Consider the following 22,501-nt stretch of genomic DNA (forward strand, 5'->3'; position numbering starts at 1 on the left):
TCCTTTTTTTTTCTTTTTTTTTTGGGGGGGGGGGGGGGGGGGGGGGCTTGTTAGCTCATGAAACCCGGAAGTGGGCCCCCTACTACGCAGGCCCTGGTACATGGTCGGAAACTTCACGCCCACTGAAATCCATCCCCGCTGAACGCTAGTTGGCGCACTCCTCGCCATCGTTTCACTTTTCGACCGAGAGTTTGCCATATTCTTATTCCGTGTGATCAGTACTCGCCGCCAGAACCTGGGACCGCGGTCCCAGCCAATCACTTTTTCACATAAAGCGTATAAGTACAGCGGACGCGACTTTGTACTTCTCGATAAAACATCAACTTCTGAAATCATGTTATAATTTTCCCGTAACCAAAAATGAATGCATCAAATCCGAATGAACAATTATACTGATGCTGTAGGTTCGTAAAGATGTTTTTGGAAAGGCTCAAGGTTTAATTTAAAATATGCTGCTTTGGGGCCCGGGGGATATAGGCCTATATCGGAGTTTTGTCTTTTCTGGGGCCCGTTGTATAAAACTTACCATTGGATTTAAATGGTAACTACCGTCAAAATTAGGCGTCACAGCCAATCAGCAACAAGGATTATAAAATTTACCGCTAATTTGAAGACTTACCGCTAGAAAGGAGCGGTAAGTCCGGCGGTAAGGGTTTTATGCAACGGGCCCTTATTGGTCAGTTTGTCGGATTGGCATCTAGTCTAGTGCGGGAAATACAAATGAAACCTGCAAGACCAAAAAGTATTAATTTATCTTATCAAACAGCAAGAACATATTTTTGTATTCCAATTTTGAACTTGATTTTGTATTCACGATTGAAATGTGTAGAGGCAGTTCATGGAAAATCATCCATCTATGTCCACATCACTATACTTTTGGTATTCGTATCAAACTAATACTTAGTATTCATATTTGGAGGTTCAAAAATGAACCTTTCCTCAAGTTGAACCCCCTGCAGAATAAATAGAACTCATAGGGGTTAAATCTTTAACCCCAGTCCACGAAAGGGTTCAATGGTTCAAATTCATGTTGAACATTGAGTTGTTATGGTAACAGCTAGTATACAAATTGATTTTTAGCTGAGTTTATTTTTTCGGTGTTTGATGGGGTATCAATCACATTGGATGATAGTTTTAGTTTTGATTAATTTTGCAGGGGAGAGCGGGGAGAAGTGGGACATTATTTCAAGTTCGCCGATTTTCTTCTTATATCTTTTTATAGAAGAGATGATTACATTTCCTTTCGGGCTTGCATGAAAGTTCATCCAAAGGACTATAAACTGGGGTGGCACTGTTCTCAATTTTCTGCAGTTAATGAAAAAAAAAAACTTATTTTGGGGGAGAAGTTGACCCACCCGTGGGTAAAGTGGGACAACAGCAAGGGAGAAATGGGACGGTGTTGGTAAAGACTTTAGTGTGACATCCTATAAATGTCGGAAATGTCAAAGTTGGAAGGCGTAATGAAACATTGGTAATGAAAACAGTCAAACATGCTTTAAAATGATCTTTATTTCAACAAAACAAGTTTGAACAACATGTTTGAAAATCTCAACTTTTTTTTTTACATGTAATGCTATTATGAAGGACAAATGGGACACGTTGTCCCAACTGTCCCTCACATGGCATACATGAATACGTCTGCTCAGTAACCATTTGTCAAAAACAAGTTATAGGATATAGTTGCATATTAGGCTCACCATCAGCTTCTGTGCCCTTGAAATCATGAATACAAAGACAACAGGTTAATTAACCTGATTTAAAAAAAATATATAATATTTTGGGGAAAATTTTCGATACCAATTTATACATACTTAATTTGCCGAACTGCATGGCTTTCTTAGTGTGATGTATGGTTGCTAGGGGCTTATTGTAGATATAAGCCAATCGCTGATTAGTTGAATAATTTTTGATTCAGAGAACGTGTCCCACTTGACCCGCATCCCAACTCACCCCGCTCTCCCCTATGCATGTGCATTATCTTCATTTTTATGCTGACGACAATGATGATTATGTTTAAGAGGTTATAGGTTTAGGGTTGGGGGTCGGGTAGAAATCCAAAAATCTCCTACATTTATGTTGAAGTTGTATTTTTTTTTCAGCTTTTGAAATTAATGTATGAATTTAGCCTATTTATAAATGAAGCTAAGGGTTGGGTGCTTATATTGGAATTGTATTCTTATGTTTTGAAGTTTGATATGGACTATGGAATGAAGGGGTAGGAATCAGGGTTTGAGTGATAATTTTTTAATGATTGTTAAATATGTTTCATTAGGGGCAACATGTGAGGGTTCATATGCCTACGGGCAATAGTAAATGTATTTACTTTTGTGTGCCCTGACCCTCATGTAGTCTCCATTCATTTCATTTTCATTATGTGTAAACGTGTATACAGTACAGTGTATCCTTTGTAATGTTCATTCTGGGTTTTGTTTCATGTTTGTAATGTTAATGATAATTATGTATTCTACATTCTTTACCTGGTCGCATAAATGATAATGATAATAATTGAACCCCAAAATGAACCCTGATTTCTTAGTGTGAAGAATGCTAATAATAAATTTATGTGCAGAAGCTTTCTGACTTCTTCGAAGTGATGGCGTCATAAACATTATGGCGTCATCATATTATGAAGAGTTTGTTCGCAAAAACAGATAAGTCCATTTTTGAAGATTTTGAAGTACGGTCTGCATGTGTCATATAATAAGTACAAAATAATTCCTTTTAAATGATATATTGGTCACTACATAAAGGTACATTTTTGAAGTTATGGTTAAAAGAAGCAAAAATTTTCTTATTATTCTCCTTATTTTTCTTGACCTTTAATCGCAAATATCTCCATTTGGCAAATATGGACTTATCGGTTTGTTGCGAACAAACTCTTCACATGGGAGACCATAGGTGTCCTACATCGCGGGATAATTCATGTTGATAATGAATCGAAACAAAATTATGTAGAGACGGTATGGGCACTTGTTCATGATGTCACACCTGTAGCCTACACAATTTGGAACATGGTGTCGAACAAGGTCTGTTTGGCCACCCGTCTTGCCCCCCTCAAAAAAAAAAAAAAAAAAAAAACGAAGAAGAAGAAAAAGAAGAAGAAGAAAGAAAAAGAAAAAGAAAAAGAAATAATTGAAGACAAGAAGAAGAAGAAGATATACACTGTAAAATAATATTGTAGGCCTATATTACAAGGCCTATGTCGGTAGGAGCCTACATACCTATTTTTTTTTTTTTTTGGGGGGGGGGGGTTAGGATAATTCTCGTGGCGTTGCTTCTTGTATTTACTTCTGCTCTACTGTGTGTGGTCTCGTCACAACGCGCAACCAACAAAAACAATCACAGAGAACGGCTTGAACTATTTCTAATTCTGGCAATTTTAATTTGATTCCGCGCGAACTTCGTAAGTTGGAACGTCATTCGTGGGGGTAATGGGCAGTATTCCATGGTTGTTTTGCATTCGTATGTATCGAGATTGAGGAACGGGTAAGATACGGAACGCAAGTGATGACTTTATTCTCCTATTGTAAGACGATGTGTCATATGAGCCATACTTATGTTTGAATTAGCGCTTTATTATGCACGAAAATGACCTTTATGAATTGTCGATATTTGTAGTTTAAATGACCAGCACGCCAACCCGTAGTCCCACGTCTTAGAATTCGTGTATGCTAAAATTTGTTATGACTAGTAGTCTATTTGACCGAAAGATCAGAGATCGGTCTGTATCTGTCCGTCGGGGAATGTTCCGCGGAGACTACGTCTGGCTTCACGAGGACAGCGTCAATGGCAAAATATAAAAGAGTCCTCCGGACAGACGGATCTTTCTGTCGAGACTAGTATATGTCTAGGCCTAGTGCCCTAGGTCTTGTTAGTACTTTCTAGAGTCTAGTAGTTTTTAGGGCGCTAAACGTTAGAATGGGCTAGAATACTGTATAACCACCAACGCAACCATCGACCTAACCGCAGCAGCGACCCCATACGGACAAATACGTACCCCGCGACGGGGTTACCATCGACCTTGAACTAACTGTGTAACGTGTTAGACAAGCAGTTAGGACGTTCTAACTTCTTATTCTTAGTACTTCAGTTCGGGAAACTCGCTCATGAAAGGGGCTCCTGCTCAACTCAAAAAACCGTCTTCGAAAGAGATAGCATAGCATAGATAGCAGTTAGCACTGTCTTAAAATAGATAGCATGTACACGTATAATGTACTCTACCCCGTCATGAGCACTTCCAGGCCACAAGCACAGGCGGCCAGCTCCAGGCAGGGTCCTCATACTCATATGAGGCCAGGCTTTGTGCTCAACTATTAGTATTGATACACATGCAGCCCAGTCGCTGTAAGTAAGCTGTACAGTATAGTAGCGACACGATCAGTCCGGGAAACCCGCTCATGAGGACCGCTTCCGCGTACGAGGACTGCCCCCACGCCTCATGAGGCCCCCTATTCACTTCTATTCATCTCACATCTGACGTATAAATTGTTGCAACTTTGCACAGTGATTTTTCGTTACACACACATGTCCACTGTCCGTGATGAAAAGAAGAAAAAATGCTGTCTGTTTTTTTTTTCAAAAATCGAGTTTTAATCAACTGATGCAGAGCGCCCATCAAAACACGGGCACCAGCATGTTTGCACAATGCAAGACTGCCGCACCTAGCGGCCTGATCCGACTAGTCAGATCAGGCCGCTAGGTGCGGCAGTCTTGCAGTTAAAGTTTTATCAGAGTACCATTAATAAGAGAGTCATCTGAGGACATGTCAAGTATCTGTTAGATTGGCAAAAACGAAAGAAAAGAAAGATAGATCTGCAAGGATGTATCACTGAACAGCCAAGCATTGTTTTGTTTTTACAGTTAAACTCAACATCGATTAAACCGTGTACTACGGAACAGCTCCCTTGGTATGCAGTCGGCATGGTGACACCATTTGTAGATGGATGGGACTTTGTCCAGACCCTGGGTGAAGGCGCATATGGCGAGTAAGTTGATGAAGTAGATCAAACTTGGTATTTAAAACACATTGATCATACACCAAGAGAATGATTGCCAGTAGCCAGATATCATTCAGTTCTGTGTGGTGGTTAAAAATACCTACTAATGTACAGGTTAAGACGTAGCTCAGTGTGTGTTTGGTGAAATACAGGTCATTTTGATGTCATGTTTTTGTGGTGTTCAGTTTGATGCCTGTTTCATAATTCATGACATCTTTTACTGCAGGGTGAAATTGGCAGTGAACCGGTCGACACAGGAAGCGGTAGCTGTCAAGATCTTGAACCTTGATAAAACTCCTGGAGCAGCTGACTGCGTGAGAAAAGAAGTAAGAAGTAGTTTTATATGATGTGAGCTTGCTAGTCGCTATAAAGAGCTTTTTTATAAGAAAACTCAGAATTTGTGTAGGAAAAGAAAATTTTTTAACCATCAGAGTGAGGTAGATCACAGGTAAACCCATCAAATTGCAGAAGGTACATTTCTACAGCTTACTGCTGTACAGTGTATTTTGTTTATTGTGATGGTTGTAAGGTTACTCTTTGTTAGTGTTTTGCAAGGTAGTGTCAGGTGAGCTTTCTTGCCTTGGACCCTGTCATACATTAAATTGTTTGTACACTAATTGTTTCAGTTGCAGAATTTCAAATCTCTTTCTTTGCTGAATGCATAATTGATTCTTAAATTGACAGCAGATTAACTATGGGAAGATTAAGGTTCCTGTCTCTCCCTCAAGTTGGCAATTTTTGTAACATTTTCCGGGGTTTTCTGCAGATTTCATGAATTGTACTTGTGCCATGTATACTTTGCCTATTCAAAATAAGTACAGTAGTTAATTTCAAGGATCACAGTTTGATAGTCCAGTTAGACATTTTAGCCAAAGTAGGAAGAAAAGTCATGTTTTAAAATCAAGGAATGGCTCATGTTCATTGTTAACATATGTCACAAGCAGTTGTACAGAAATTACTGGTATTTCGTTGATCTTGTAGTACTAATTTTAATATCATTTTTATTTCACTCGTCAGGTATGTATTCATCGTATGATGTCAGACAGCCACATTATCCGATTTTACGGTCACCGCAAAGAGGGCGCCATTCAGTACCTGTTCGTGGAGTATGCCAGTGGTGGCGAGCTGTTCGACAGGATCGGTAAGAATATCGCATTTCATAATACACAACATGGTACATAGCTATTCAGTCTATATGTGGTGCTTGTTGCCAGTAACAGTTTAGTTATATTTGCCTGGATACAAAGGAAGAGCTCACATATGGCAATATGCAAGAGACATTTTCAAGTAGTATCTAAAATTGTTTTAAAGACATGCAGAACAGTTAAATAAAGCTGATATTAGTCTTATACAGCATTTGAATGCGCAATCATATGCAGCGATCATATGACATTAAGTGCACATGAAGATTACTTGCACCTGATCTTAAAAGCCATTTAGAAATAATATGATTATGTGACGCTATCACTTTTTTCAGGTGGAAGTGTACAGGAGAAGAGATAGAAACTCGGCATTTCAAATAGATGTTCATACTAAGAAATTTGAATAACTTTTTTTTATCTTTTGATTGATAATGTTTTATTAGCATGGTTGTAATAGCTTGTAGTATAAGTGACAGCACAATTCTCAAATTTTTTTTATGATGGAGTCTTATTTTTTATGTTATGCATTCTGAAAATCATCACACAAGTCAGCAAAATTTGAGAATATGTGAAATTGCACCATAAACACCTTTGCAGTGTGTATAATTTGTCATTATACACATAAGAATTGGGGCATTCTGAAAGAACTCTAGCATGATCTTTCTCCGCAGAGCCCGACGTGGGTATGCCAGTACCCGAGGCTCATCGGTTCTTCTCCCAACTCATCTCGGGTGTGGAGTACCTACACACCAAGGGTGTCACTCATAGGGACCTCAAGCCTGAAAATCTCCTCCTAGATGACAATGGTATGCCTCTCCAGTGCAGAGAATGGGGGTAGCGACAATGTAGATGAAGACTTGTGGGATATGCTGGTTTATTTTGGTTTTGGTTATTTGGTTGTCAGCATTTTTACTGTTTTCACCTCTGCCTCCTCATTTCTTTACAAGCTATTTGTGTCTTTGATTTGTTGATCTGTTGTGTATGTGTGTATTAATTTTCAAGATTCTTTTCATGTCACTTAATCATAAACTGTAGTTGGACAGAGTACTCATGTGAAATAAAAGCTTATGATTATCTACATCATGTTTGATATCAATATCATTGTATGCATCTTCTGTCACATATTTTTATATTCTACCTTTTTTGCCATTTTGTTTCATCTTCAAGTAATAGTGGTAACAATGTATTTATCATTATTACTAATACTTTATTAGTATTTTCATTAATATAATCATTGTCATAATCATTGCTATCATGAATATGATATCATTATATTATTCTTTGCTCAATTCAGAGAACCTGAAGATCAAAGTGACAGTGTCATCCTCACTATTGTCATTATCATTGTCTTCCATAGTTTAATTGTGATTTTGGTGTCATTATTCTTGACTGTGCCCAGACAATCTCAAGATCTCGGACTTTGGTCTGGCGACGGTCTTTAGGCACCAGGGCAAGGAGAGGCTGCTGGGGAAATGTTGTGGCACTCCGCCGTACGTCGCCCCCGAGGTCCTCAAGAGAACAGAATACCACGCCGAGCCTGCCGACATCTGGTCCTGTGGTATCATTCTCGTTGCCATGCTCGCTGGAGGTACGACTGACGCCCTCGCTTGATTCACCGTGTTTCTTTTCTTCTTCTTTTTCGTAGCCATTAAAGCATTTAATTTAAGGAACGATTTGTGTATTTGTCTGTACAGTGCATTTAGTCAGTTTGTTTGATTTTTGTTCATTTCTGGGGGGTGGGGGGGGGGGGTGCCATGCTCACTGGAGGTACGACTGACGCCCTCGCTTGATTCATTGTGTTTTGTTTTGTTTTTCCCTGGCCATTATATAATGAATTCATTTTGTATGAATGATTTGACTGTTTGTCTGTACAGTGCAATTGATCAGTTTGATTTGATAATTTGCAGGGGGGGGGGGCATGTTTGTTGTTGGTTTTTTCTGAAGATTGTCGCAAGCTGAGGTGTAAAATTCCACATTTCATGTGAATCTAGGGTACAAGTGCAACATCACCTTTTCTTGCGTAAGTATTTTTTTCTCAAAGTGGTTACTGTATCATATACCTGTACTCTGATATGTTTTGCATAAACAGATATGCACAATTATTAAAGAAATTGAAATTGTAGCTTTATGTGTATCTTGCCAAATCTTTAGATTATCATCATAAGACATCCAAGATGGCAATTCCATTGCATACAAGTAAATCATCTGAATTATTATGGGATACGTCCATTTGCACGATGCCAGCGTGGTATGTGACTCATCAGTCAAGAGCTGTTATTGTGGTATCCTGTGTGGGAAATTAATTCTCATCAATGATACCACAAAATTGTCATTGGTTTGCATGGCAAATCAGTCTGATCTGTACATAAGTCAACACACTGCAGAGGAAATGTGAGAGTATACTGTAAAACGAGGAATTTTCGCATGCATTTTAATTTTGCGAATTTCGCGAGCGCCAAAATTCGCAAAATTAAAATGCACGCGAAAGTTTTTGTCTACACTACATGCATTGAACGCCAGTGGCAATTCGCGAAAGTTTCATGCCACGAAAAAGGCTGTCGGCTCCAATTCGCGAAAATTTCATGCCGCGAATATATCATGTTTTACAGTAGTCGATGCTCTTTGAACATTTCATGGAAGTAGAACTTTTATGGTGTGTGGTTTCGTGGTACACCATGCATTCATTCTTGGATGAAGAAATTGTGCCTACCCCACAGAAAAGTGAAAAACCTGAAAAATGCCTACCCCACAGTTTTGGTGAGAATGTTCTTACCCCCTTCAGGAGAAAGAATACATGGTTTTCAGTGAAACCACCCACTACTAAACTGTGAGGGTAATTTACTTATAGTGTATTGTCAAGCTCTGTTGCTCATTTTGGAAGGAGACATTCTGAACAGACCCTTTGAATTTGGAACTCGGTGTATCAATAGATCTTTAATCCTCTGTGAAGGGATTAACGCAATTAGAGACACACATTGTTAAGGGATTTAATGGAACAAAGAGCCTTTGTCAGTGCTGTGTTCATGAGGAGAAAATGGCTTGTCATCTGGGAGAGAAAACAGATTTTCTACAGAATACCCCTCACAAATGCCAATTAGAAACTTGTAGTTTTGCAGACAGCTGCCCTGTATTCCCACTAATTGAGATGCTTTCACTCAGTCCTTAAACTGAATTCACCCAAAGAACTTCAATCTTATTTTTCGTTCACCTTAATTCAGTGTTTTCTATTACCTTAGTATTGAGAAGGTTGCTACAATCTTACAAAACTCTTAGTCTAAAGGATGCCATCTAACTACAGCGCCGTGATAATTTGGGCCTTTGTATTCAAGAAATAGTGTTATTTCTCAAATGCTTGTAACTGCTGATTCACATTAGCTTTGAATTACTCCAGAGACCTGAAGAACAAACACAGCAACAATAAAATCCATACAAACTTTTACTGCTCTATGAATCATAATTTGTCCTATTAAAGTGTTAAGTGGCACAAATTGGCCTTTGTTGTTCACAGTTTGCCCAATGTTTGAAGAGGTCACAAAGAAAAAAAAAAGAACAACAGACAAAACGATATAATGATAAGTGAGTTACCAATACCATTTGTCCATTTAACTGCAAGACATACTTTGATGGAGTTTAATGTCTCAACTTTACATGCAGACTTTTTATGACATTTTTTCCCCTTTTTTTATCATAAAAGTATTGTTGAGGCTTACTTGTTTCTAGCTGTGTCACAAAATTACTGTATACCCTGTATTATTGGGACTGTTAGTAAATATTGCGAAGTAATGAATTCGCTATGACAAGAATCAATGTGATGGATCTAGGAACAACTACTGATATTCATTTCAAGAGAACAGTTCATATATTCTATATGGAAAAAAACCAACAACAACAACAATAACAACTTACGGGCGGTTTCGGGTGGCTTGGGGAGTAATAAGACGGGTGGTTTGGGCATTTCAGTTGCTAATGGTTTAATAGATGAGTGATGTCTGTTGTTATTTATTGTTATATTCCACATACTAAGAATTTTGCAATAGGATTGGTCCACAGGTGATCACGTGATGAAGCGTAGTTTTGCCCATCACATCACCTGAGAAGAAAAGTTTGTTACACTCTATGTTGATAGTCCCTTTTGTTTCGCTGATCTCCACACAGTCCTAACGCAAGATGAGTACGCGCGAAATAAAAGTGCGTTGCACTGTGGACTATCATGTGACCTAGGTCACTTGATAGTACACAGTGCAACGCACTTTCACTTCGGTGCCGCGCGGTGCGCGCAGCAAATTCATTGTTTTGTCATCTACGCGCACACGTAGCCTAAGCCCTACGGACACCTAAAGACAGCTAAAACGGTTTCAGATGTGGAATAAAATGGGAATTTCTAGGACCTTAGATGTGGAATATAAAGCAAATAATCAACTTTTAGTTTCAGGCAATGAGACAAACTATCACTTCCTCGGCGATCTAAATGTGTACGCTATCTTTCCTCAGCTGCGCTTCGGAAAGATAGCTACATCCAGATCGCCTCGGAAGTGATAGTTTGTCCCATCACCTTCACCAACGTTGATTATTTGCTTACTATCTTCCCTCCAGAGTTGCCTTGGGATGAGCCTACATACACCTGCACGGAGTTCTGTGATTGGCTGGACAAAAAGATGCACCTGTCACCGTGGAAGAAGATTGACACCACCCCACTGGGTAAGATTTAAACATATCAAGATATGCAGATTGTCATGAATAAACGGTATGCATTTGTACGAAGTAGGTGTGGCCTGTTCGGACCGCGTTGGGAAAAAGATGGTTCCAGACAAGACTGACATAATGTCGTGTGAGGCGAGGGAAGAATGAAGTTTTTGATACTTTAAGTTTGATATCGTTGGTGGTGGTGATTATTTTTGGTGTCAAAATGTGTGACATGTTGTTGTGCCACCAGGATTTCCCTCCCTTCCGTAATAAGATCTATTATAGTTTTTACCCCTTTTGCCTTTTTTTTTGGGGGGGGGGGGATGAGTGCAGTTACCTCCATTTAATCAAGACTCAGATGCATACTGAAAACCACTTTAATAAGACAACATCACAGACACATTACCAAGACACATAAGTTGTACCATTTCTATGGTATTAGTCATCAGTCGAATGTGACATCATTTTCACCAGATATTGATTCAGTCGTGAAACATTGGATTGTTTCACTGAGGAAAAAAAAAAAACAGTTTTAGGTAATGCAAGAGCTTCTACAAGTGAACTTTTTGCCAGTCGTAGAAACTACTTGTTTGAAGGAACAATCCAGCATCATCACCTCAGGTAATTTGCATATGCTGCTTAAACTAGTATCATCATGTTTTGCAAAAACTAAAAAATAGATACACTTCTAATGCATGGTGACTAATATCACCTTTATTAATGAGTACATGTGAAGCTTAAAAAATGTCTACCATTTTCAAATTCAGCCTGGACATGTTGTGGAATTGCACTTTTAATAGAGCAGTGCTGTTAATAATTCCTGCAATTATTCTCGCCTCTCGAGCAGCTCTGTTGAGGAGGATCCTTACCGAGAAACCCTCCAAGCGCTACGGCATCTCACAGATCAAGAATGATCGTTGGTTCCGGTCCAAAGGTGAGCTCATGGTTGAACAGAAGCAGCACCCTCACTCTACCTCCTTCGTTTTCATACGTGCCAACTTCATATGGCATAGGAATATTCCCGTTTTTCCACTATTGAAGAAGCAGTTATAGTATCATGTGGCAATATGTATGTCCACTTGTTGATGGTTAAGTATGAGAGGTTGATGAAAATTCCCCATTTTTGCAAATTTTGGTCCTGTTTGTACCTACTTTTTGAGCTTCTGATTTGACGCATAAACCTGCTTTCATGTGAGTCCTACAAGTTTCAAACAATTCATCTTTATCCTTCACAGGTTGCCCATCTATGATCCTTAGGACTATCACTGGCCTGACCTGTCCCTAATGTTTTCTCACCCCTGTGCTTTAACCCCCCTGCTCATCTGTTGGGCTCCATGCCTTTGACACCTAACGCTACCCCCTTTGTTTTCTTTGTTCTCTGTTCCTTATCCCTGCCCTCTCAGACAAAGCACATTGTGTGTGGTCCCTCATGTGTCTGCTTTCATAACCTGTATTCTTTTCATTTTGCCTCTGACAAAGATTCATCTGGGGTTGAAAGCTCAAACCCCTTTTGACTTAATCTTTAGTAGAGGAGATTATTTCCCCTTCTTGAATGAGTCAGTCAAATGATAACAATGTGGTATCACGCTGCTCTTCATTTGGTCATTCAACGTGATTTCTATAGAACAGTGCAGTATATAAAGAGAGACAAGTATAGTTTTAAGGGTCCTGAAGAATATTAATGTCAAGTAACTGGGGGAATTTGTCTACTAAGCAACATTAAGAAAATGGATAGATTGATATATAAATGATCGAGTAAGTACATAAATACATTTAAGTAAGCAAAGGAATTCAAATGAAACTTAAAAAAAAAATGAAATAAAAGCAAAAATGAAATAAGATCATTTGTAAACAACAGAATCTGTCATCATCTTATCATACTGCATGTATGCCAACAAAAGTTTACCCTACCGTCATTGCCTGTAATTGTTCTTGGACTCAGGAACCCTTGGCCGTGTGCCGTCCAGTTCTCCAGGCTTGGCCAGTATGAAGAGAGTCTGCAGTGGCAAGGACCTATCGCCTCTGGCAGGTGGCCGCAGGTAACGGTCATTTGTTTTGACCACATCGCATGTTGCAATATCTTTAGTTGCTATCAGAGTTGCCCACCAGTGTGTTTTGTTCACGTCCTGCTGTGAGCTTAAAAATCAGCCAGAACTCTTGGGCATAAACCTGTTGGTGGCTCTGTAAACTGACAAATCAATCCCCTGTGCTTTCATAACCAATGCAAAAATTGCCCATTTATTCAAAATCTGGTGGCAGTTGTGTCTTAGAATCATAATGTTTTTGTGCATAAGCAAACAACCCTCTTTCTGAATTGCCACTCAAGCATGAAATGTATTTCACTCACATCTGAAATCTCTCTCCCTATTTCTCACGTTGTCGTTGTCCATGGTTGCCGTAGCAACGGGAAGGTCTCCGCCTCCCAGCCCACTTTCCAGACCAATGGCTTTGGGACGGCAAACGAGGGCACCATACCCAGCGCGGTGGAGGAACTGGTGAACGCATTCAGCTTCTCCCAGCCAGTTCACCCTGACAACATGCTCCTCAGTAGTCAGCTAGCATGCACCCCTGGAGCCTCTCAGGTAGGCAGTGGTCCTTAACCCTAACTGCACTGGGGGGAGGGGGGGGGGGGGTTGGCGCCCCCTCCCCCCCCCCCCCCCTCGACATTTCGCACGATTACTCTGCAACACGCAATGCTCTCGCCGCGATGCTCCATGACTTTTTATGCCTCCGCCACGAAGTGGTGCCGGAGGCATTATGTTTTCGGGTTGTCCGTCCGTCTGTCCGTCCTTCCGTCCGTCCGTCCGTAATAAATTTTGTGGACAGGGTAACTATCAATACCTTTTAAGGTATCCTAATGAAACTTGGCATGTATGTGTATTAGGGGGTGAAGTTGTGCCTATCAACTTTTGGAAGCACATGGTCAAGGTCAAAGGTCAAAAGGTCAAGGTCAAATACGTAAAATTTCACTATTTCCTCCATATCTATGCAATGCCTGAAGATATTTTCGTGAAACTTAGTGTATACATGTATTACCCAATTAAGATTCTGTGGTGAAAGTTTTGGGTCATGAGGTCAAAGGTCAAAAGGTCAAATCAAAATATTAAAACTTTGCTTTTTTCTCCGTACCTTGGAAATTGTTCAAGGTATCTTCATGGAACATAGTATATAAACATGTACTGACTGGCAGTTATTATCTAGAGAATCTAGGGTTCATAGGGTCAAAGGTCAGGGGTCAAAGGTCAAGTGCAACACTTCAAATTGTTACTATTTCCCTCATATTTTTGTAATGCCAGCAATTTTTTTTTTTACACTTGGTGTATGCATGTATACCCTAGATTATATGGAAATTTTCTTTTTCTCTTTTTTTTTTTTTTTTTTTTGGGGGGGGGGGCGGGGTTTGCCTCAAAGGTCAAAAGGTCAAAGATCAAGGGAAAGTGCTGAACTAACTTTTTCCTCCATATCTCAGAAGTGGCTCAAGTTGTCTTGAAACTTACTACATATTTATGCATGTTCTGCCTGACAGTGATTATCCTATGAATTTTAGGGTCAAAGGCCAAAAGAAAATGGTAACAGTGTACTTTTCAATACAGAAATTACACTTTTTAATACAGAAATTACACTTTTTCTCCATACCTTGAAAATTACAGTATTTACACACTTATGAATGGGTCAAAGTCAAGTTAAAGTCCTTGAATCCCCAAATTCTATATGCTCTCCTATCATCTAATTAAACCTAGGTAAAAGAAGGTGAACATTCAACACATTTGTGACAAACATGTAATTTCAATATTTTGCCAATATTGTGAAAATGTAATTATGCATTGTCCACATGTACTATAGACCTATTAGGAGAATCATGCATTATGGCGGAGGCATAGCAGTCGCCTTAGCGACATTTCTAGTTTCTTTTGAGTTTTTTGCACATTTTGACACCAAATTTGTGATGCCCGGGGGTACGGTTCTGAAGTTACATGACTTTTTGTACATGCACGTGAGGCCAAAAATGGCTAAAAAATGTGATTTTGTGTACAAAGTCGATGCAAATTGAGTTTTTTCGCATGGTTCATATAAATATGCTTATTTTTACTCTCAATGGCTAAAATTAGTTTGTTTTAGGAGTATTATGCTTCAAAAAGTGTCTGTGACAAATTTTGTTACAAAAAACAACAAAAACAAAAGGTCGAAAAAACAAAGAAATACATAAGAAATTCATGAAACAATAAAATAAATAAGAAATTAATTTTGATACCGAATTTTTTTTCAAGTACGTTTGCTAAGAATGCCACAAAGAATAATTATACCAAAAATGAGCACTTTTGGGGCTTTATTTACTGATTTAGATGAAAGATTCTGATTTCTTGCATAAATCATCATGATTAATCAAAATAAAATAAAGGAAGACTATTTTGTAAAATTTAAAAACACGATCTTGTAGATTACATCGCACACTACCGTTGTGCAAAGTTCCGCGGCGATCGCGCGATCCACGACCGAGATCTTGGGGGGGGGGGGGCCCTTGAGGCCCCCCCCAGTATTTCGAGCTACCAAAATAGCCCAGTCTTTTTAGGGTTAATAGGCAGAGGAAAGTTTTAGAGCCCTGTTATGTATGTTTAGATAGATAGATAGTTATATAGATAGATAGATAGATAGATAGATAGATAGATAGATAGATGGATAGATAGTTAAATAGATACATAGATAGATGGATGGATGGATAGACAGATGGATAGCTCAGTGGCAATATTCAACTCCAGTCAATATTCTTCCACTACATGTATGCTGCATACAAAGTTGTAGACAGTTCATTGTCTGCAGTTCTTTTTTTTTATTATTTATCTCAGTCAAGCCAGCCTTCCCATTGCATGACTTCCCCACACTTATGGGTATTAACCCATTGAAGACGAGTCCCGTGTAAACTTGGGCAAGTGTCTATGGGAAATGCATACTATAGCAAATTCAGCCCATCCTCAACAGGTTAAAGGCCACAATGGAAGACAAGTGCTAACATGGATATCAATATGTGGGATTAAGAAAGTTATGAGTATTGTTTTATCTTATTGCTTATCTTATTGCTCTCTCTCTTTAAATCTTCACCTTTATTGTTCTATCTTTCCTTCCTCTTGTCCATTCACCTGCTTCAATCAAACCTTGTCCATATCTTTACATACTTCCTCTCTCTGTCTGTATATTATGTGCATATATATATATATATATATATCTGTCTCTCTTCATATAATATATAATATATGTATATCCCTCTCTGTCTATCTCTCTTTCTCTCAGACTCCGCTGCAGAGACTAGTGCGTAGAATGACACGTTTCTTCACCAAGTGCAGCTTCGAGGAGACCCTCAGGGTGCTGACTGGGATCCTGGACAAACTCAGCGCCTACTCCTGGAAGAAAAGCTGTTCAAACCAGGTAGGGAGAATAGTGTAAACCAAGAAATATTCGCGGCATGGCATTTTCAGGAATTAGAATCAATGGCCTTTTTCGCCACATGAAACTTAAGTGAATTGCCACTGGCTTTCAGTGCATTCTGAAGGGGGGGGGGGGGGAACTGTCGCAAATCTTGGCTCCTCAAATTCGCAAAAGTTTTGCGCATGTAAACATTTCTGGTTTTACAGTAGCTTTGTGCAGGAGCTATTAGTACTAATCTGTCTCATCTGGATTGAGTAAAATGAATGAAAGCAACTATCTTTTGAAAGTGAGCAAAGCTAAGCAAATAAGAGATTTACAACCACTTTTGTTTTCCGAATATTGTGTCCTTGTGGCACCTCCAGTTAGCATTTGTGGTCATGTGACTATTATTCCAATGGATTACACATCCTTATCTGTTTGGTAGGAGAAAGAAGAGAACTACAACATGTCTCAAATCCTTAACCCATTGAGGAAGAGCACATTTTTGCTGTAGCACGCATTTCCTTTAGACACCTGCTTGAGTAAACTCAGGACTGTCTTCACAGGGTTCAGACATGAGAGTTTAGGGACTTTGATGCAGTGATAGCCAGTATTGTGTAAATATGTTCCTTCATCAAATATAAGGAAATACATTTTGATATGTAAGATATTATGTTTTCTGATTTAGCATTGTTAGAACCTGTATGTTTTCTTATTTTCAAGTCAAAGCAGGATTTTTTTTTTTTTGCTTTTGAAGTTGACTTCACTGTGCTGATCAGTGGGTCTTTTTGGCAGCCCTGCTGATCTAGCTTGAGTAGAAATTTGAAGAGTAATGGTCTCTCTTGAGGGAGAAAGAAACAAAAACAAGCAAGTTAAACCTATAATCTCTATTTGAAAAAAAAAAGGTGACTTCTCACATCAGCAAACCCTCAGCATACACATGCTACTAATCGCAACCACTTTTGGACAAAAAAAAAAAAAAAAAAAAATGGATACAACCTTGTACAATAGAAAAGTAGCATATCAGAGCAGAAATAAATCTTTTAAAAGCATAATTTGCTGTTTAGCTATTTGTCATTAAGGGGTTAATACTCATAAAAGAGTGTCATATTCTTTGTTGTTAGAATGATACTGTGAGAAATTTTGACCCTTAACCTTTAGATCACCATCTCAACCCTTGACCGTCGCAACCACCAACTGACCATGAAGGCCAGCCTCTTGGAGATGGACGGTCGCATTCTAGTGGACTTCCGGCTGTCGAAGGTAAGAGTCTCCCTCTCTTCTTTCTATCGACCCACAGAGCTTCCAGGTCTCTGTCACTCTACAAGACGCTTCCTGACAATTTTAAAAGAAACCAAAACCCAAATGTAAAATTGGATTGAGTCAAAGCAGCAGTATCAGTTAAACACATCAGTAACCGTTTGAGCAAAATCGGACAATCAATTCAAAAGTTATGATTTTTAAAGGTTTGGTGCCATCATTGCTCGATAAGGAGACTTTGACGGTTCATGAAGTCCTTATGGACAGCAGTACAAAGAAATATAAGGAGAAATCTACAAAATTTAATTTTTCATTAAAATTACACATTCCATTGACTTGTTACTGACATTTTAATCATGTTAGGGATAATAGTATTCCCCCAGTTTTCTGAAAGAGGTAAGTCAAGTGCTCTTTCATTATGCTAGAAAAGTGAAATATTTTGAATTTTCTTTATAGTATGATTGTTGTCCATTATGATGTTATGAACTACATAGTGGTCTCCTTATTCAGCAATGACGGCAACGAAAATAAGAAATTTAGTCGCTTTCGAATCGATTGTCCAATTTTCCCAAAACTTTCATAGATGTATGTGTTCTACTATTTTGCCTGGAATAGAATACAAATATGTACAATGCAAATTTGAGTGTCTAAGGAACCATCTTGAGGTGTGCAAAACCCCTTCAAACTCTGTGTGGTGAAGGTATAATAATTCTCTGTAGTGTTTTACAGTGATATTAAATTTCAAAGGACAATGCATAGATGCATTTCAATTATCGTCAGTCTACGTATATTTCAGAATTTTGTAAGAAAGGAAAATGCATGTGGAAGTGCTGCGAGTGTAGATACAGTAACACATGATTCTGTTTAAGGAATGTCAAATTGTACTTTGCCTGAAAGTTACCACTACAATATCAACTACTGCATGAATGTTGGTCAGTGTCTACACACATAGTATTTTGCTCTACGACTTCATTGTGCAATGTATAGGGGAAAAATGCTTTCTCTTCACTAGACTTTTAATCTTTATATTATTTGTCTGGTTTGTTTATCTTTCTGCTTCTCTAGGGTGATGGACTTGAATTCAAGAAGTGCTTCGTGAAGATCAAGGAGAAAATGTCGAAGATCATCATCAAGGGTCCCCCGTAACACGCGACATGATCCTTGTCCCGAGTTTGCCTCGTAAACTGACTCGTGCACCCCATACCGGTCATTTGCTTGCTTGACCCCTCCAAGAACTCACCTTGTGCCTTATTGATCGAGTGCCTTTGTCTTCCAGTTTTACATATTTATACGTATGTACTACATGCATTAAGATGAAGCCTGAGACAGTGCTTTCCTACCCACTGACCACTTGCCTATACACGGATATTTTTTTTTCTTCTTCTTCTTCTTCTTCTTTTTGGGTCTGTGTGTAAGAGTACTATTTCTGACAGCATGAATGACAATAGTTTTAATAGAGTATTCCAATGTTTCCACCTGACTTTTGCCACTTCTCCAGAAAAGGCGACGTTGGAGTAAAACTTTGTCGTCTGAATCATCCCGCCGCTTTTTCTTGTCAAGAGTTTTGCGTGATTCCTATCTCATACTTTCCTCAAAAAATGACCAGATCAAAGGCTTCACTGGGGCAAAACATTTTTCTCTGCTTATCATGGAAGTTGGGGAAAAAAATAAATGTCATATTGATCTTCGAGAGGGGAGAAATTTTCACTGTTTATGCGTGCGTCACCCAGTATTACTTGAAGGAAACCTGGCCTGTCAAAATAATGATATAAAGCATTTTCTTTTTTTAATCCAAAGTTTCAGATGACCTTTGAACTTTCATTGCTTGTTGTTTTGTGCATGATGGAATGAAGTCACTTATAGAATCCTCCTCCATGTCTTTCTAGATCTATCTAATCATATGGCAAAAATTTGAGTAAGATTACCACCCTGCATCCATTCATCCAGTCAATGTGCTCCAAAATGGACTGGGTGGACAAGAGACAGAAATGCGAGTAAAATGACAGACAGGCAGTTTCTGAATACTAATAGTAATGCTCATATTTATTTCCAGACAAAACAGGACACAATATACATAAATATTTGCTTTTCTTTCGTTGTGTTTCTAGCTGCGGGATTACAATGCCAATAAGGGTAGAAATTCCCCATGAACAAAAGTGAACAGAAATGCAGCATGACGATGGCAAATTCTTGTCTGCAGTGTGTGACATGCCACAATATTCCAAAGCAATGAACGCTTGACTTCACTTGTATCGATAGTTTCACCAAATTGCGATATTACAAGCTTTATTTCCAGCTGCACAATTAGTATCTTACAATGTACATACAATTAAAAGGCAAAAACTGTTGCTTTTATACACATGAAGCTATGCATTGTACAGTCAACCTTGCCCAAGTAAAGATATTATCTTAAGCCCCCCAAAAAATCATACCCTGGATGGATGTAACGCCACTAGGGCTACAAGACCTTGTCTTGTGGCAAATTCTTGTCCGCAGTGTGTGACATGCCACAATATTCCGAAGCAATGAACGCTTGACTTCACTTGTTTCAATAGTTTCACCAGACTGCGATATTACAAGCTTTACTTCCAGCTGCACAATTAGTATCTTACAATGTACATACACTTAAAAGGCAATGAACTGTTGCTTTAATACACATGAAGCTATGCACTGTACAGTCAACCTCGCCAAAGTCGAAACACTGTTTTAGTCAAAGAAAAATCTTACCCTGGATGGATGTAAACATGTGTTAATTCTATTGTCTAAGTCAAAATTCAGTGATTCAATTTCTGTGATCCAGTTGGATTAGACCTAGGCAAGGCTGACTACCAATAGTTATGTAGTTGGGTGCCCGTGCATTGGCTGCTAATGCAATACAATTTGTATTGCGTTAACGGCCAATGCACGGGCACCCGACGCAAGTTTGTTCTCTATACATGACTTATGAAAAAAAGAGTCATTGTTGTGTGCCACACTTAACCCGTTCCATACTGAATTCTGAAATGCTCATAGACTTAATACACAGGTCACCAAGTTCCCCAGGGCCGGTGGAACTGGGAAGGGGGAAGGGGGTGCCCCCCTTTTTTTGCACAATATATAGGAATACATAGGGTGTAACCACTTCGGGTCCCCCCACTTTTTTGACCTCAGATGTGGCACCCAAAAAAAAAAAAAAAAAAAAAGAAAAAAGAATGTGGTTAAGATTTTGCCGATTGTATGTTGTACCAGAGCGATTCTTTTGTGGTCAGCCGATAAAACCTGCGCGGGGGAGGCCTTTTTTTTTGTCAACTGAAGAAACTTGGAAGTGGCACCAGAAATATAAATTGCCCCCCCCCCCCCCCCCCCCCCCCCCCCCACTTTTGAAAACGTAGTGCTGGCTGTGTTCCCTTGTGGAACGGGTTAAGACATGAAGAAGGAGACTGTGCTGGAACATTTAAAAACCTGGTAACTTGGGGAGACATGGATGGCCTGATAAAATCAATCTTCATTTGCTCCCCTCCAGGGTACATTACAAAACTACAGAAGCACTCTGAGAGTGCAGACCTCCACCAAGCAACTCATTTCCACTACTGATCTTGTTCTTCCATAGTAGAGATCAGTGATCTCCACCCATACAATATGCATGCTGAAAGTCGCCCGATTTCCCAATGCAGAAGCCTTTTGTCATGTCATCAACCTCCAGCTGTGCGATGCGCTTCGCCCTAGCAGAAACTAGAGCACGCACTTTAGTGCACATATGCAAACCTCAAAAATGCGCAGCTTGAACTCTGAAGTACATACAGTTTGTAGACCCTTCCTGGCAAAATATTGAAAATTCTTCGTAAAATCCACAAAAGTTATCGGATCACTGCCAAAATTAAATCATCTGTTCCTTGTGTCATTTGCAAGATCCTTTCATGTAAGTTTTACACAAATCCGTTATCTACTTTTTGAGTTATTTTGCACATGGACAAACAAACAAACGGCGAAGAAAACATAATCTTCTCCCTTGGCGGAGGTAAAGCTACAACTAGTAATGCAGCCGACTTGGCCATTGGTAAATCATGCTTGTTGAAGCAAACGCTCACTGATAGTGTTCAACTCCCGTTGAGATTCTTTGACTATATGTGTATTTACATTATAGATCAGTGAAAAAGCTATACACAATAAATTCGTAATGGGGAATCTCAACTATATCTGTTTTGAGGCAGCCTTCCAACTGCCTCAAACCGCATTCCTGGTCTTTAGTTGATGAATTGTAAGGCTTATCCTGATAGTGTTACACATTTTGTAGACACAAAACAGGGTGTGTCATTGATTAAAGACAATCATTGCTTGCCAGGCTTGACCTTTAATCTTTGAACCCTCTTACAACCTTCAGCTTCTGCCTTGAATGAGACTAAGTTAAGCACTGTACACATTCTGTTATACTGTACTCACAACACACACACACACACACACACACATGTACAGTTGTACATGTGACAATTAAACAAAACTCCCGTCTTCCACCTATAGTATAATTATACTGTATACATGTACTCCAAATATTTTGCGAGGTTTTTATTTTCGTGATCTCGCGAGACAGGTGCCATTCACATTTTTAAAGATACCTGAAAATATTGACTCTGATCCGAACATAAATGTGACGTGCATGCTTACATTTCTCTATTCAGTACTGGACTCCACAATCATGAGTCTGACCACTTACAAAATTGTTGGTAAGTCCAAATTTGTGAAAAATCAGACTCCGCTAAATATATGGTGCATTCAGTATGTCACTAGGTAGTGTGGATAAGTCTGAGCCAGAGATGGAGTCGTGTACATGTACTTCAATGCTTCATTTACACCCCCTTTCCAGACTATAGTTTCATGCATGAACTACTGAATTACTGGGGGAAAAATCTGGAGAAAAAAAAAAACAAGAACAAGAACAAAAACAAAAACAAAACACATAGAGGCAGCTGTTGCAAACTAACAATGTTACTGTAGTGCTACATCACTCAAATGTGTATCCAAATGATTAGTGTGGCAGTGAAG

General features: G+C 39.1%; 1 protein-coding gene across 1 annotated transcript; it reads left to right on the top strand.

Annotated features, from left to right (window-relative positions):
* Positions 1-3,450: 3,450 nt before the first annotated feature.
* On the top strand, positions 3,451-19,228 carry LOC139711928 (serine/threonine-protein kinase Chk1-like). Its single transcript, XM_071623774.1, has 13 exons — positions 3,451-3,486; positions 4,861-4,985; positions 5,224-5,323; positions 6,015-6,138; positions 6,811-6,945; positions 7,539-7,727; positions 10,733-10,837; positions 11,670-11,756; positions 12,765-12,861; positions 13,224-13,404; positions 16,109-16,243; positions 17,384-17,485; positions 18,548-19,228. The coding sequence occupies exons 2-13, from the start codon at positions 4,921-4,923 to the stop codon at positions 18,626-18,628; spliced, it is 1,401 nt and encodes a 466-aa protein (XP_071479875.1). The 5' UTR covers positions 3,451-3,486; positions 4,861-4,920; the 3' UTR covers positions 18,629-19,228.
* Positions 19,229-22,501: the final 3,273 nt, after the last annotated feature.

This window comes from Diadema antillarum, unplaced genomic scaffold (assembly GCF_040938485.1).
Source record: "Diadema antillarum isolate AM-2024a unplaced genomic scaffold, OU_Dant_1.0 seq00001730_RagTag, whole genome shotgun sequence".
Taxonomy (NCBI): Eukaryota; Metazoa; Echinodermata; class Echinoidea; order Diadematoida; family Diadematidae; genus Diadema; species Diadema antillarum.